The sequence below is a fragment of the Saimiri boliviensis genome, chromosome 8 (genome assembly GCF_048565385.1).
Source record: "Saimiri boliviensis isolate mSaiBol1 chromosome 8, mSaiBol1.pri, whole genome shotgun sequence".
Taxonomy (NCBI): Eukaryota; Metazoa; Chordata; class Mammalia; order Primates; family Cebidae; genus Saimiri; species Saimiri boliviensis.
Window position 1 is genome coordinate 99,808,582 of NC_133456.1, and position 13,697 is coordinate 99,822,278.

Genomic DNA, 13,697 nt, shown 5'->3' on the forward strand with positions numbered 1-13,697 from the left:
ACTCCAGCCTGGGTGACAGAGTGAGATTCTGTTACAAAAAAAAAAAAAAGACTTAAACTCCTTTCTTGAATTGCAAACATTTTCTTCAAGTTTGTGTGGCTTGTCTTTTTATTTTCTTAATGGTAACCTTTTCTTTTTTAAAGACAGGATCTCACTTTGTTACCTGGGCTGCCGTGCAGTATCAGGATTATAGCTCACTGCTGTCTCAAATTCTTGAGCTCAAGCAATCCTCCTGCCTAAGCCTCCCAAGTAGCTGGAACTACAGGCATGTACCACCATACTCAGCCAGTTTTGTTTTGCTTTTTGTAGAGATAGCGTCTCACAGAATGTTGCCCATGCTGGTCTCTAAACGCCTAGCCTCAAGTGATCCTCTTGCCTTGTCCTCCAAAGTGTTGGGATTACAGGCGTAAGCCATGTGCCCCAGCTTAATGGTGTCTTTTGAAGCATAAAAGCTTTTTTTTTTTGGTTTTTTTTTTTTTGATGAAATATAATTTGCTCTTGTTGCCCAGGCTGGGGTGGAATGGCATAATCTCGGCTCACTGCAACCACCACCTCCCGGGTTCAACAGATTCTCCTGCCTCAGCCTACCAAGTAGTGGGGATTATAGGCACCTGCCACCATGCCTAGCTAACTTTTTTTTTTTTTAGTAGAGACGGCGTTTCACCATCTTGGCCAGGCTGGTCTTGAGCTCCTGACCTTGTGATCCACCCACCTTGGCTTCCCAAAGTGCTGGGATTACAGGTGTGAATCACCGTTCCTGGCCAATGTATCAGTTTTTAAAATCACTGTGTCTGAACAATTAGAATGTGTGGACACAGAGAGGTAAGCATCACACACTTTGATCAGTAGAGGGGGCCTAGGGGAGGGACAGTAGAGGTAGGGATGGTGGGGAGGGATAATGAGGGTAGAAATACCAGATATTCGTGATGGGCAGATGAAGGCAGCACACCACCTTGCCATATATGTACCTATGCAACAATCCTGCATGATCTGCACATGTACCCCAGAACCTAAAGTACAATTTAAAAAAAGAAAAGAAAAAAAAATAATTGCCTAACCTGAGATCACAAATATTATTCCTAGGTTTCTTCTAGGAATTTATAGTCAAAACATTTATATTTAGATCTATGATCCATTTTGAGTTTATTCTGGTATATGGTATGAGATAGGGGTCCAAACTAATATTTTTTTTTTTTGAGACAGAGTTTCGCTCTTGTTACCCAGGCTGGAGTGCAATGGTGCGACCTCCGCTCACCACAACCTCTGCCTCCTGGGTTCAGGCAATTCTCCTGCCTCAGCCTCCTGAGCAGCTGGGATTACAGGCATGCACCACCATGCCCAGCTAATTTTTTATATTTTTAGTAGAGACGGGGTTTCACCATGTTGACCAGAATGGTCTCGATCTCTTGACCTCGTGATCCACCCACCTCAGCCTCCCAAAGTGCTGGGATTACAGGTGTGAGCCACCACGCCCGGCCCCAAACTAATATTTTTACTTGAAGATACAATTCCCAGTACCTCTGCTGAAAAGACTATTTTTTCCACATTAAATTGCTTTGGCAACTTTGTGAAAAATTAATTGATGATAAAAAGGGTTTATTTCAGATTCTCAATTCAATTTCATTGATATATATGTCTTTCTGTAAGCAAGTACCATATTATCTTCATTACTATGGCTTTTTGGGACATTTTGAAATTGGGCAGTGTTAAGTTATTTTTCAAGATTGTTTTGCTAGTCTTGGTTCTTTTCATTTCCACATGAATTTTCAGATCAGCTTCTCAATTTCTGGGGGTAAAAAAAAGCCAGCTAGGATTTTGATGGAGATTATGTTGAACACACATTATCAATTTGGAGTATTGTCAGTTTAACAATATTGAATGTTCCAGTCCATGAACATGGAAAGTCCCATGATTTATTTTTTAAGTAATGTTTTATAGTTTTCAGTGTACAAGTCTTAATCTTTTGTTAATTTGTATCTATTTAATTCTTTTTGACTTTATTATGAATAAAACAATTTTCTCAGTTTCATATTTGAATTATTACCTGTATGTGAAATACAATTGAGAGGCCAGCAGTGGCTCAGGTCTGTAATCCCACCGACTTTGGGAGGCCAAAGCAGGTTGATCATTGGAGCTCAGGAGTTCAAGACCAGCCTGGCCAACATGGTGAAACCCTGTCTGTATTAAAAATACCAAAAAAAATAGCTGGGCATGGTACTACGTGCCTGTAATCCTGACTACTCAGGAGGCTGAGGCACAAAAATCACTTAAACCCTGGAGGTGGAGGTTGCAGTGAGCTGAAATTGTGCCACTGCACTCTAGCCTGGGCAACAGTCCAGCCTGGGCAACAGAGTGAGACCCTGTCTCAAAAAAAGAAAAGAAAAATACAATAGATTCTTGTATATTGATCTCATATCCCATGACTTTGTTGAACTCTTATTAGTTCCAAGATTGTGTGTGTGTGTGTGTGTGTGTGTGTGTGTTCCTTAGGATTTCCTACAAACAAGATCATGTCACATGTTGTTTTTAAGATTCGTTACCTTTTAGAAGATACACGTTATGATTGATTATTTATGGCTCTGAGCAAAATACAATAATTCTTAAACTCCATACTATGAATTGTACAGAAATTTTATTGGGTCAAAAACCCCTTCTATTTACCTAATTCACTAAATCAAGTAATATCTTACCTTGAACTAATGAATAACAGATTATAAATTTTGCTAATTGTCACTGCATTTAGTAGTTAATGCTTATCCTTACACACAATATGTGATGATGTCAAAGAAGGAATCCTGGGCTATCTATTGAGGGCATCCTGAGGGTTTGAGCCTGGTTTCCCTATAAGCTAGTGTAGAATATATAGTTCTAAATTCATTCATTTTTTCTGTCATTTCTAAAAACTGTATCCTCCCTGATTAGGGCTATTAGAAAAACCACAGTAAGTAACAACACTATTTTTTACCTCTTAACACCACATATAAAAATAGCAATTAACAAAATAAAATTGACAATACTATCGGAAACCAATAATTTCAATTGATTTTCCACTGAAAATTGAATACCAAAAAATTACTCATTGTTGCTTTCCTTAATGGATTATTGATATGGCTTGCTCCCAGTATTGGAGAGTAAATCATATCAATTGTGTGGCCTACTATCAGTGGTGTGAACTGGTGGGTGGCGATTGGATCACGGGGTTGGTTTCTGATGGTTTCACACCCTTCCCTTAGTGCTGTCTCATGATAGCGTTTGTATTAGTCTTCACACTGCTGATAAAGACATACACAAGATGAGGAAGAAAAAGACACTTAATTGGACTTACAGTTCCATATGGCTGGAGAGGCCTCAGATTCATGGCAGGAAGCAAAAGGCACTTCTTACATGACAGCAGCAAGAGAAAATGAGAAATGCAAAAGTGGAAACCCCCGATAAAACCAACAGATCTCATGAGACTTATTCCCTACCCCAAGAACACTATGGGGAAAACCACCTTCATGATTCAAATTATCTCCCACTGGGTCCCTCCCACAACAGGTGGGAATTATGGGAGTATAATTCAAGATGAGATTTGGGTGGGGACACAGAGCCAAACCATATCACAGTTCTCATGAGATCTGCTTGTTTAAAAGTGTGCAGTACCTCCTCCTTCGCTCCCTCTCTCCTGCTCTGCCATGTGAAGACATTCTCATCTCCCCTTTGCTTTCTGCCATGATTCTAAGTTTCACGAGGCCTCCCATCCATGCTTCCTGTACAGCATGTGGAACTGTGAGTCAATTAAACTTCTTTTCTTCATCAATTACCCAGCCTCAGGCAGTTCTTCATAGAAGTATGAGAACAGGCTGATACAGTTATCTGGAATGAAAACTACAGTATTTAAATTTTTTAAAAAAATGTTTCAGAAAGTTATTTTTGTTCTGAAAGCACTGTGGTCCAAAGAGTAATAGCTATTAAAACGAAGAGGAACATAGGAGTAAATCTTTATGACCTTTGGTTAGACAAAGCCTTCTTAGACACAACATGAAAAACACATGCAACAACAACAAAAATAGATCAATCGATTTTCATTAAAATTTGAAACTTTCGTGCTGCAGACAATATCATCAAGAGAATAAGACAACCCACAGAATGGGAGAAAATACTTGTAAATCAAACATCTGATAAGATCATGCATCTAGAATATACAAAGAACTCTTATAACTCAATAATAATAAGATTAACAATCCAGTTTAAAATAAGCAAAGGGTCTGAATAGATACCTCTGCAAAGATGAATGAACAGCCAATAAGCATATGAAAAGATTTTCAACATCATTAGCCATTTGACAAATGCAAATCAAAACCACAATTAGATACCAATTTAAATCCACTAGGATAGCTACAATCAAAATTAAAGATAATAACAAGAGTTGGCAAAGATATGGAAAAAGTGGAACCCTTTCGTACCTTGCTGGTAGTACCTTGGAAAACAGTTTGGCAGTTTGTCAAGATGTTAAACAGAGTTATCCATTGACCCAGCAATCTCATACCCAAGAGAAATGAAAACACACCCACATGAAAACCTGTTACAATAATGTTCATAACAGCATTATTCATAATAGTCAAGAGTAGAAATAATCCAATATCCATCAGCTGGAAAATGGATAAACAAAATGTGGCATATTAATACAATAGAATATTATTTGGCAATAGAAAGGAACAAAATACTGATATATGCCACAACATGGACCAACTGTGAAACTTTGACTAAGCAGTAAATAAGCCAGGCACATGGCCAGGTGTGGTGGCTCACACCTCTTATCCCAGTGCTTTCGGAAGCCAAAGTGAAAGACTGCTTGAGGCCAGAAGTTCAAGACCAGCCCAGGCAACACAGTGAGACCCTGTCTCTACCAAAATAATAATAATAATAATAATAAATTAGCTATATGTAGCAGTACATACTTGTATTCTTAGCTACTTGGAAAGCTAAGGCAGAAGGATCACTTGGCCCCAGGAGTTCAAGGCTACAGTGAGCTATGATTGTGCCGCTGCTCTCCAGTCTGTGCAACAGAAAGAAACCCTATCTCTAAAAAGATTATATATTTTGTATGACTCCATTTAAGTGAAATGTCCAAAAGAAGCAAATCCATAGAGACGGAAAGTAAATTAATGGTTGCCTGGGGCTAGGCAGAAGGGATACAGAATCACAGCTAATGGGTACAGCATTTCTTTTATGGGGAATAAAAGTATTCTAAACTTAGATGGTTTCATAATTCTGTAAATATACCCAAAACCATTAAATAGTGTATTTTACGTGGATCAAATGTATGGTATGTGACGTATGTCTCAATAAAGCTGCTAAAAATGATGGGGCAACAACTATTACCATAAAAACACAATAATTAAATACCTTAAACATAGTTTTGTAACCAAAATGAGCTGATTCAAATGCCAAATTAAGATGAAACATTTCAATATGATGCCTCTAAATCCAAACAAAGATATAATTGCCTGAATATTTTCAAAACATACGTAGATAATAGAAAAAATTTCTTTTCCATTTTTATTAAGGTATTTGGTATAACATGGGAGCAAATAGTAACAAAATCCACAGAAGGCCGGGCGCAGTGGCTCATGCCTGTAATCCCAGCACTTTGGGAGGCAGAGGCGGGCGGATCACGAGGTCAAGAGATAGAGACCATCCTGGTCAACATGGTGAAACCCCGTCTCTGCTAAAAATACAAAAAATTAGCTGGTCACGGTAGCGCGTGCCAGTAATCCCAGCTACTCAGGAGGTTGAGGCAGGAGAATTGCTTGAACCCAGGAGGCGGAGGTTGCGGTGAGCCGAGATCGTGCCATTGCACTCCAGCCTGGGTAACAAGAGCGAAACTCCGTCTCAAAAAAAAAAAAAAAAAAAATCCACAGAATATGAGAAAATATTTGCAAATCATACATTTTATAAGAACTTGGGCCAGGCGCGGTGGCTCACACCTGTAATACCAGAACTGTGGGAAGCCGAGGTGGGCGGATCACCTAAGGTCAGGAGTTCAAGACTAGCTTGTCCAAGATGGCAAAACCGTGTCTCTACTAAAAATACAAATATTAGCCGCCTGAAATCCCAGCTACTTGGGAGGCTGAGGCAAGAGAATTGTTTGAACCTGGGAGGTGGAGGTTGCAGTGAGCCAAGATCACACTACTGCATTCCAGCCTAGCAACAGAGCAAGACTCCATCTCAAAAAGAACAAAAACAAATTTAGAAAACAACTTGCACCAAGAATATACAAAGAGCTCTTACAATTCAATAATGAAAAGATAAGTAACCCAATTTAAAATGAGCAAAGGTTCTGAATAGACATTTTTCCAAAGAAAACATGAGAGAAATTCCGAAAGACTGCCCATTGGTTCTCCTGCATGGAAACCAATTAGAGAATGCTTACAGAAGCTGACATGCCTTTGAGAAAAAATGAAATTCAACATGGCCCTATAATTTGAAAGCTGCCATAGAGTAACAAATGAAAAAATACCATTAGACAGTTCTTGACACTCTTGAATACACCTCTCCCTACTGAGATGATGTCAAATCAAAAAGGCTTGAATGAACTTTTATTCTACACCCTTCAAAATAACAACTGACAGAATTCAAGAGACCGTGGGGAAAGAAAAAAGAATGATCAACTCCCTACAATAAGAAAATATTTGGATGGGCTTGAAGCCTTGAAAAGATTGTTGATAGAATAATGACTGGTAAAGATCCCACATTTTAACTTACTACTCAGCGTATTTCCTGAAAGTAATACTGTGCTAAATATAGGCAGAAGGAAGTTAATTTCTATTAGTTAACCTAAAAATACCACTTGTTAAACAAAATGAAATTTATCTTACTTCAAAAAGTGAAGTTTTCAAATTTATTTTACTCCAGTGATATGTATACAACATAATATCATAATAATTTATTAAAAACCAAGTTATATAAGGTGGTAGTATATAAAAAGTACATACTTCTACCTGAGGGACTATTTGAAAGGGTTTCTCAAGCTGAAATTACTATTGAGTCCACTATTAATGATTTATGCTCTAGCTCAAATATCCCTTTATTGCCAAAACTTAAGAGGAAACTCAGGAGGGTGGCAGGAGAGGAAGGAAGAGAGAAGAATAGGAGGAGGACAAAGACAGTGATGATGATGGGTTAAAGAAATATGAAGCCAAAAGAGGACTACATACATAGGTTAAAATTAAATGCATGTCTACATGTATATCAGCTGTGCCTGAACAACTCAAAGCTGGGAAAAGAGTTTTGGTTTCTTACCAGAAAGTTAAAGTGACCTGTTAAACTAGAAAAGAACTTATATTGTCAATCTTTCTCTCTCTACCAAGCACTGCCAAAGAATACACATGTGAAAGGCATATGAAGGAAGTTCTAAATCTATTAAATTATTGTTGGTCTAGAAAGCCTTCTAAAATCTGAAAAAATGTTAAATCTTAGAAACCAATTTCCCTCAATGAATTAGCAGAGAAATAATATGCAATCATAACCAAATATACATAAATTTGCTTTTATAACATTTACAAGTCAAACTGATAATTCACTATACCTAGCTTTCAGAGTCCCTCAACTATGTAGTCCAAGTAAACTTCCTGTCTCATTATCCCATCTAAAGTTAAATTTCACCAAATTGTTTTCCTATTTGTTAGTTTACTGTTATAATTAAAATTTAAATGTAATTTAATCTAATGTTAAATTATTGTGTTTTTTTTTTTTTTTGTGAACTTCCCTCAATCCAAGTCAATTTTACAAACTACTTTCAAAAAATTACATGTTTTCCTCATAGGAACTATGCTGGAAAACATTTTTTTTCTTTTTAAAAAAATTCTAAAATCATTAAACAAGCCATCCTATTTCATATTTATGTTTAGTGAATCTTTTTGGTAATCATTTATATTTTGTGAATCATTTCAGAAAATCTGCCTTCTAAAAACGCATTATTTTAAAATGTTTAATTTAGTGAGTCTTATAGACAATTTTTTAAAGAAATAAATATAACACATACAATGAAAAGGTCAGGTGGCCCTGGAATTAAGAGAGGTAAATTATGGGTTCAAAAATATCCCCTGAATTTGTATGATACCTTTGAAAGGTACTTCACATTCTTTTGAGTTTTACTTTTAAATGTAAAATGAAGTAGAGGTCTCTCCAGCAAATTCCAACTCAAAAATTCTATTATTCTTCAATTCCTACTTCATAGGAAGAGTCAACAGGAATGTAGACTATAATAACCATTCATTTTACAAATAACTTTGCACCCATAGAGAACTGTCTCTCAAATATATTGCTGATTTTTACAGACAGGGTAACTCATTTTCAAAGAAGGGTAAACTCAATTATGATAAATTTGTATTTCTCGACTAATAAACCAATATTGTCCACGATGAAAACTAAGAGATTTTAAATGACATATTTTTTAAATGAGCCAAAATCTTCATAAAACAGAATTAAGCACTTACTTTTACTTGAAGATCCTCAGAACTTTCTGTTGACATGTACAAAGAAAGCAGAACTGGCAAAGTATTTGTGACTGCAACAGCCCGTGCGTGTTCAGGAGTGTGTCTTCCAATCTGTCCTAAGGCCCAAGCAGCCGCAGCCTTAATATGATCTTCTGGTTCTTCTGACAAGCAGACTGACAACTGGGGTACACCCTGCAGCGTGGATCAAAAGAGCAAGTGATATGAATCTAGAGCAGGATTAAAGAGTCTTCCATGTCTCTCAAACATGAGAAGAAATCATTTCGGCCTTGATCCTTTTTTTCTTAAACCGTTCAATAAATGAGCACATCACAGGGGCTGTCGTTTATTAAGTCAATAAAATGACTAGAACTAAATTACCTTAATTATCTATAACAATTCAACTAAACCAAGAATATCTCTACTAGCTTTTACCCCCCAAATAGAGAGGTATTTAACCAAACAACAGATGTTACAGACTAGGAAATAGGCAAACCCAGATGATACTGTGACAAACTAAAAATGTTTAGAATTTTTAAATCTTGTATTTTCCTTTGTTAAAAATTTAATTTAAAATCTTTAAAGAAATTGTCTTTTCACCAAATATAATAAACCTGAGAAGAAAATAATTACTATAGATTCAAAATCAAATAAATCAGTAAGAATCTACTGTATCTAAGTACCTTTTTGATGAAATATATTCACTAACATCTTTCCTAAAACAGTACATAATTTTCCATTAATTATGTTCAACTTTTAAATTATAGTTTTGTCCACTTTAACATGATTGAATGTCAAAACAGCAATGATTACTTTTGTTACACAGATAGCACATGCTCACATTTTGCATCTTAGGCTTCAATTTTATCTAAATAATAAAAATGGAATTAACTAAAAAGCCTCAAATATATTACATTTTGTATACCCAAGGAACAATTTTAAAAAAATCAAATTCTAATTCCAGATTCTGCACAGGTATAATTTTCTGACTAATTTGTGATTACAGTAATCATCTTAAATTTAGTACCACAAAAAACTATCACATGGTTATGCTGCCAGAGCAAAGGCCAGAATCATCATATATGCTTTAATTCTTTGCTTTTTAATTTGGTTATTAAGACCAATTTCCTGAAGAGATCATCTGTATTTCTTCATTGGCTTTTTTCCTACAAGTAAAAATGTATGTCTGCCAATATTAAAGGTCAGACCTGTCTCCAGAATGATGCAACTTTCCAGAAAGCCTGCATGTCAAGTATGTAACAAGACTGAAGAAGTAGGGGGAAAAGGAGACAGTGCCTCCACTCCATCCCCAAAGCTCTGACTTGTTGGCCTCAGTTGTAATGAGCAACAAATAAGATAAGGAATACAAATTTGATTTAAAATTACTATTGAAATGTAAAGTATTATTGTTAGTCTTTATAGTACTACACAGGAAAAGGACAGAGTTCTACCATACTGTGTGGCTTGCCTGAAACTGCTGGAGTTTCAACAAGCAACACCTTGATCTCTAATCTGAAAAACAAACCAGGTGGGAGCGGCCAGCAGCAACCTTGGACCAAATATGGGGAGAGCTTCCTGGTTAGTTTCAGGAAGACATATGGGAAGCAAAAGCAATTGCTTCTTCCTTCATCATTCTTCCCATGCATAAGCTTCATGACTATCCACAAAAGAACCAAGGGTCAAAATCCTGGTAACATCCTTACCTCAACCCTTCAGAAAGCACCACTATTGCTCTAGTCACTATCACAGTCTCTGGTAATAGAACAAAAGATAAAGAGCAGGATAAAAGGGAGTAAAGCAAAGAATTACCATGAAATAGGTAGAAAATAAAGATCTGAGGCCCCTTTTTATTCTGAGGATTAGTAAGGGATAAAAAAAAATCCACATTTCTGTTTAACATACAGCAGCAGGTTTTCTATGCTGATAAGAAACCCATACCCTAGAGGGTTACCACACACACTGTAAGCATACAGGCTTTGAAGCACTCATCCAGAGATCAATATTTATTCATTAGCATATATTTTGTGAGTACCTACTATGTGCCAGGGCTGTACTAGATGAGGGGTTCTTACAAAGTTGTCAATTGAGATAAAGCAAAATCCCTAGAGCAAGGAAACAAAAACACTGCTTTCTGACACATACTCTGAATTACCTAAATCTAAGAAGAGAAAGAGTTCATAAAAGCCGAAGGAGAAAAAGTGGATAAAAAGGGATGTCTTAGTCATTGTCATCTCCTACTCAAGTCACAGGAAGGGAGGGGTATATAGACCTCCCAGAATACTGAAAATGACTATGGGCATGACATTTACAAATAGGTGTTTCTAACAAAAGTAAGCTTCACATGTTGTAGACATGTACAATTAAACCTTCAAGATACAAATAAACAATATTTAAATACAGATAATACTATGCTCGAAATAGTTGATATTTTGTTGATAAGAAACACTGAGTAAAACTTTAAACTTACAATAACCTAAACCCTACTTTAAGGATTGCTTTGAGAAACTTGCTAATAAGCATTGAAACAATCAAAATTTTTTCAGGTAATTTTTTTGCTCCAGTCAGTTATATTTTATATTCTGTGGGAGAACATTAATCTGTAATTCTGTCTTAGAATTTCTTACTGTAACCTGTAACTAGAAGAAAATGAAGCAAGAACAAACCTTAGAAATGATGACTGCCATTGCTAGGTTCTCAGAATGAGCTGCTACGTAACCAAGCATCATGATGCCAGGCAGCCGTGTGTTCCCTTTGCAGGAGCCAATACAGTCAATTACAGCAGCAACCCCTCCTGCGTTAACTACCAGCTGTGAAAGCTAAGAGATGGGAAGAAGAGTTAGATCACCAGGACCATATGATGGTCTTTAAATATAGTTTAATATTGCTACACTCTCTTTGGAAACTAAAAACAACTGTTGAAATATCATTTAGTGAAATCATTGCATTTATTAAACAAATATACAAGTACAATAATACTGCTAGTTCAAATGCACAAATACACTCTCTGTGAGGAGCTTTATTCTGTGGTTCAATTTTTCATGCATGGATGGCACAACTTTTATCCCTATTATAATGGATGTCAAAATTCCTCACCTAGACACTAAACCTAGGGCTAGTTCATAACTACTATCGAAACCCCCAATCACAATGGGTAAGTATGAAGCAGATTAATCACTGAATGCTGAAAGACAATGTCAGACTTGAAATATTCTAACCTAATTGTTCCCCCAGTAATGATTACTAGCTGAGTGCACTTCAGTTTTGAAAAATCTCAACCAAATAAAGATGTTAGATGAAATAAGGAATGAGGACTTAAAAGTTTAATGAAAGGAAAACTGATTAGTCAGAACATACACAGAAAAAAAGATACTTTGGAATCAACACAGGTTTGCGTTGTCTTTATTTCTTTCCCATCTAAGAACTCAGAGCAGGAAATCACCACGTTAAGAGCAGCTATTGGAGTGGTCACAGTAGGCCAGGGACCTTTGCGATTTCTCCCAACCTGGAGCTATAAGAGTGTTCCCATTACTCGCAGCTGACATAAAATGGTAAGGATGGCAAAGTTCCATAGTCCTTACAATCTAGAAATGGAAAGCTGGAAATGACTAGAAACTGAGATTTCAAGCTCAAACTCTGCTAACATAACCCAGTGTTCTCAACTGGTGGCAGTTTTGCTCCCTGGGGAACATATGGCAAAGTATGGAGACATTTTTGATTGTCACTACTTGTGGGGGAAGGGTACTTTTGGCATCTAGTGGGAGAGGCCACGGATGCTGCTAAACATCCATCCTACAATGTGTAGGACCAGCTCCCCACAACAAAGAACTATCCAGTCCAAAACATCAGCAAGTGCGGAAGATGAAAAATCCTGACCGAACTAGATCATGTGCCACAACCCTTAGGCATGTTTTATTTAAAAACTAAAACTAACTACTAAATATTATTGTGTCTTGAAGTTTCTTTTCACCTCGGGTGTATGTTTTGCAATCTCTCTAATTAAAGTGCAAGCATTTTTCTTCACATATTCATCCTTGTCCTTCAGACAGGTAAGTACAACTGGAAAAATCTCTGCTTCAACAACCATTTCTGCCAGATCCACGGAATGTTTCGCAACCTGACTGAGAGCTGAAAGGACCTGATGCTGTGAAACAAAAAAACAAAACAAAACACTATATAGCATCCATTACAGAGTTCAGATGTAAACAGTTTTGTATATATTCAAATTCCTTTAAAAAATGAAAAAAATGTACATACCTAACACAACCTAAGATTTCTGACTTTTGAGACGTTCACACTGTAGTCTTATATCCAAGTTTTAAAAATTTCCTAATTTCCAAATTAGTTCTCAATATTTTAAAACTCTATTACAGTTAATTAAATAACATGACCTCTGGATGAATATCATTTCTTAATTATGCAGTACTAAGGTTGCTAATTTATGAGACATGTGATCATTTAGTACAAAAATCATCAAGCAGAACAATATCTTTGACATGATGCTGAAATGATGCCATTTCCAAGAACTTTCTATCGCTTAGTTAACATTAACAATTTTAAAACATTATAGGATATAACTATTAGAACATAAAAGTATAATTGGTGATTGCTAACTAAAAATCAGATTTTAGAAAGCTATAAAAAAAGCTAACATAAATATGGCAATTTCCATAAGAAACAATATTATAGTGGTGGGTTAAAAAATCTTTAGGTCTTTTCCAAACCAGAGATTTGATCATTATGTGATTCTGTGTTTTCATTATTAATGTTAACACTGATGTTACTTCTTGTCTTCAACACTGTACATAGTTTCCCAAATCACATCTTTTTTATCTAATCTTACAGTATTATTTTCACATATTGAGACAAAATGCATAATATATTCTTATCTATCTTCAAAGATAATTTACTAATTATTTTTAGATGCAAAATATTCATAGGTTCACATTTTCATTCTCTTACATTATGAGAAGGTTGATGTGTTTTTCAAACTTATTTTGAAATACCTTCAATTTAGCATCAGGGTTCAGGATCATCTGGGCTAAGTGAGCAACAGCTCCTGCATCCACTACTGTCTGTGCTAACTCTGGAGAATGCTTTGCTATATCACTGAGGGCGGAAGCAGCAATCCTTTTCAAAGCAATTTCTGGCTCCTGGATACAGAGTACTAAAAGAGGAACAGCTCCCGCATCCACCACAGCTTGTGACAGTTCTGTGGGTCCA

At 36.2% G+C, this 13,697-nt stretch overlaps 1 protein-coding gene across 3 annotated transcripts in view; it reads right to left on the reverse strand.

The window, feature by feature from the left end:
* The window catches only part of SPAG6 (sperm associated antigen 6), a 66,828-nt gene that overhangs the window by 12,639 nt on the left and 40,492 nt on the right, over nucleotides 1-13,697 (reverse strand). For all 3 annotated transcript variants that reach the window (XM_074404928.1, XM_003930663.4, XM_010341217.3), the window contains 4 exons: nucleotides 13,481-13,686; nucleotides 12,445-12,618; nucleotides 11,141-11,293; nucleotides 8,481-8,672 (listed from right to left, as the gene is read on the reverse strand). In XM_074404928.1, coding sequence (XP_074261029.1) covers nucleotides 8,481-8,672; nucleotides 11,141-11,293; nucleotides 12,445-12,618; nucleotides 13,481-13,686 — 725 coding nt within the window. The remainder of the gene's footprint in view (nucleotides 1-8,480; nucleotides 8,673-11,140; nucleotides 11,294-12,444; nucleotides 12,619-13,480; nucleotides 13,687-13,697) is intronic.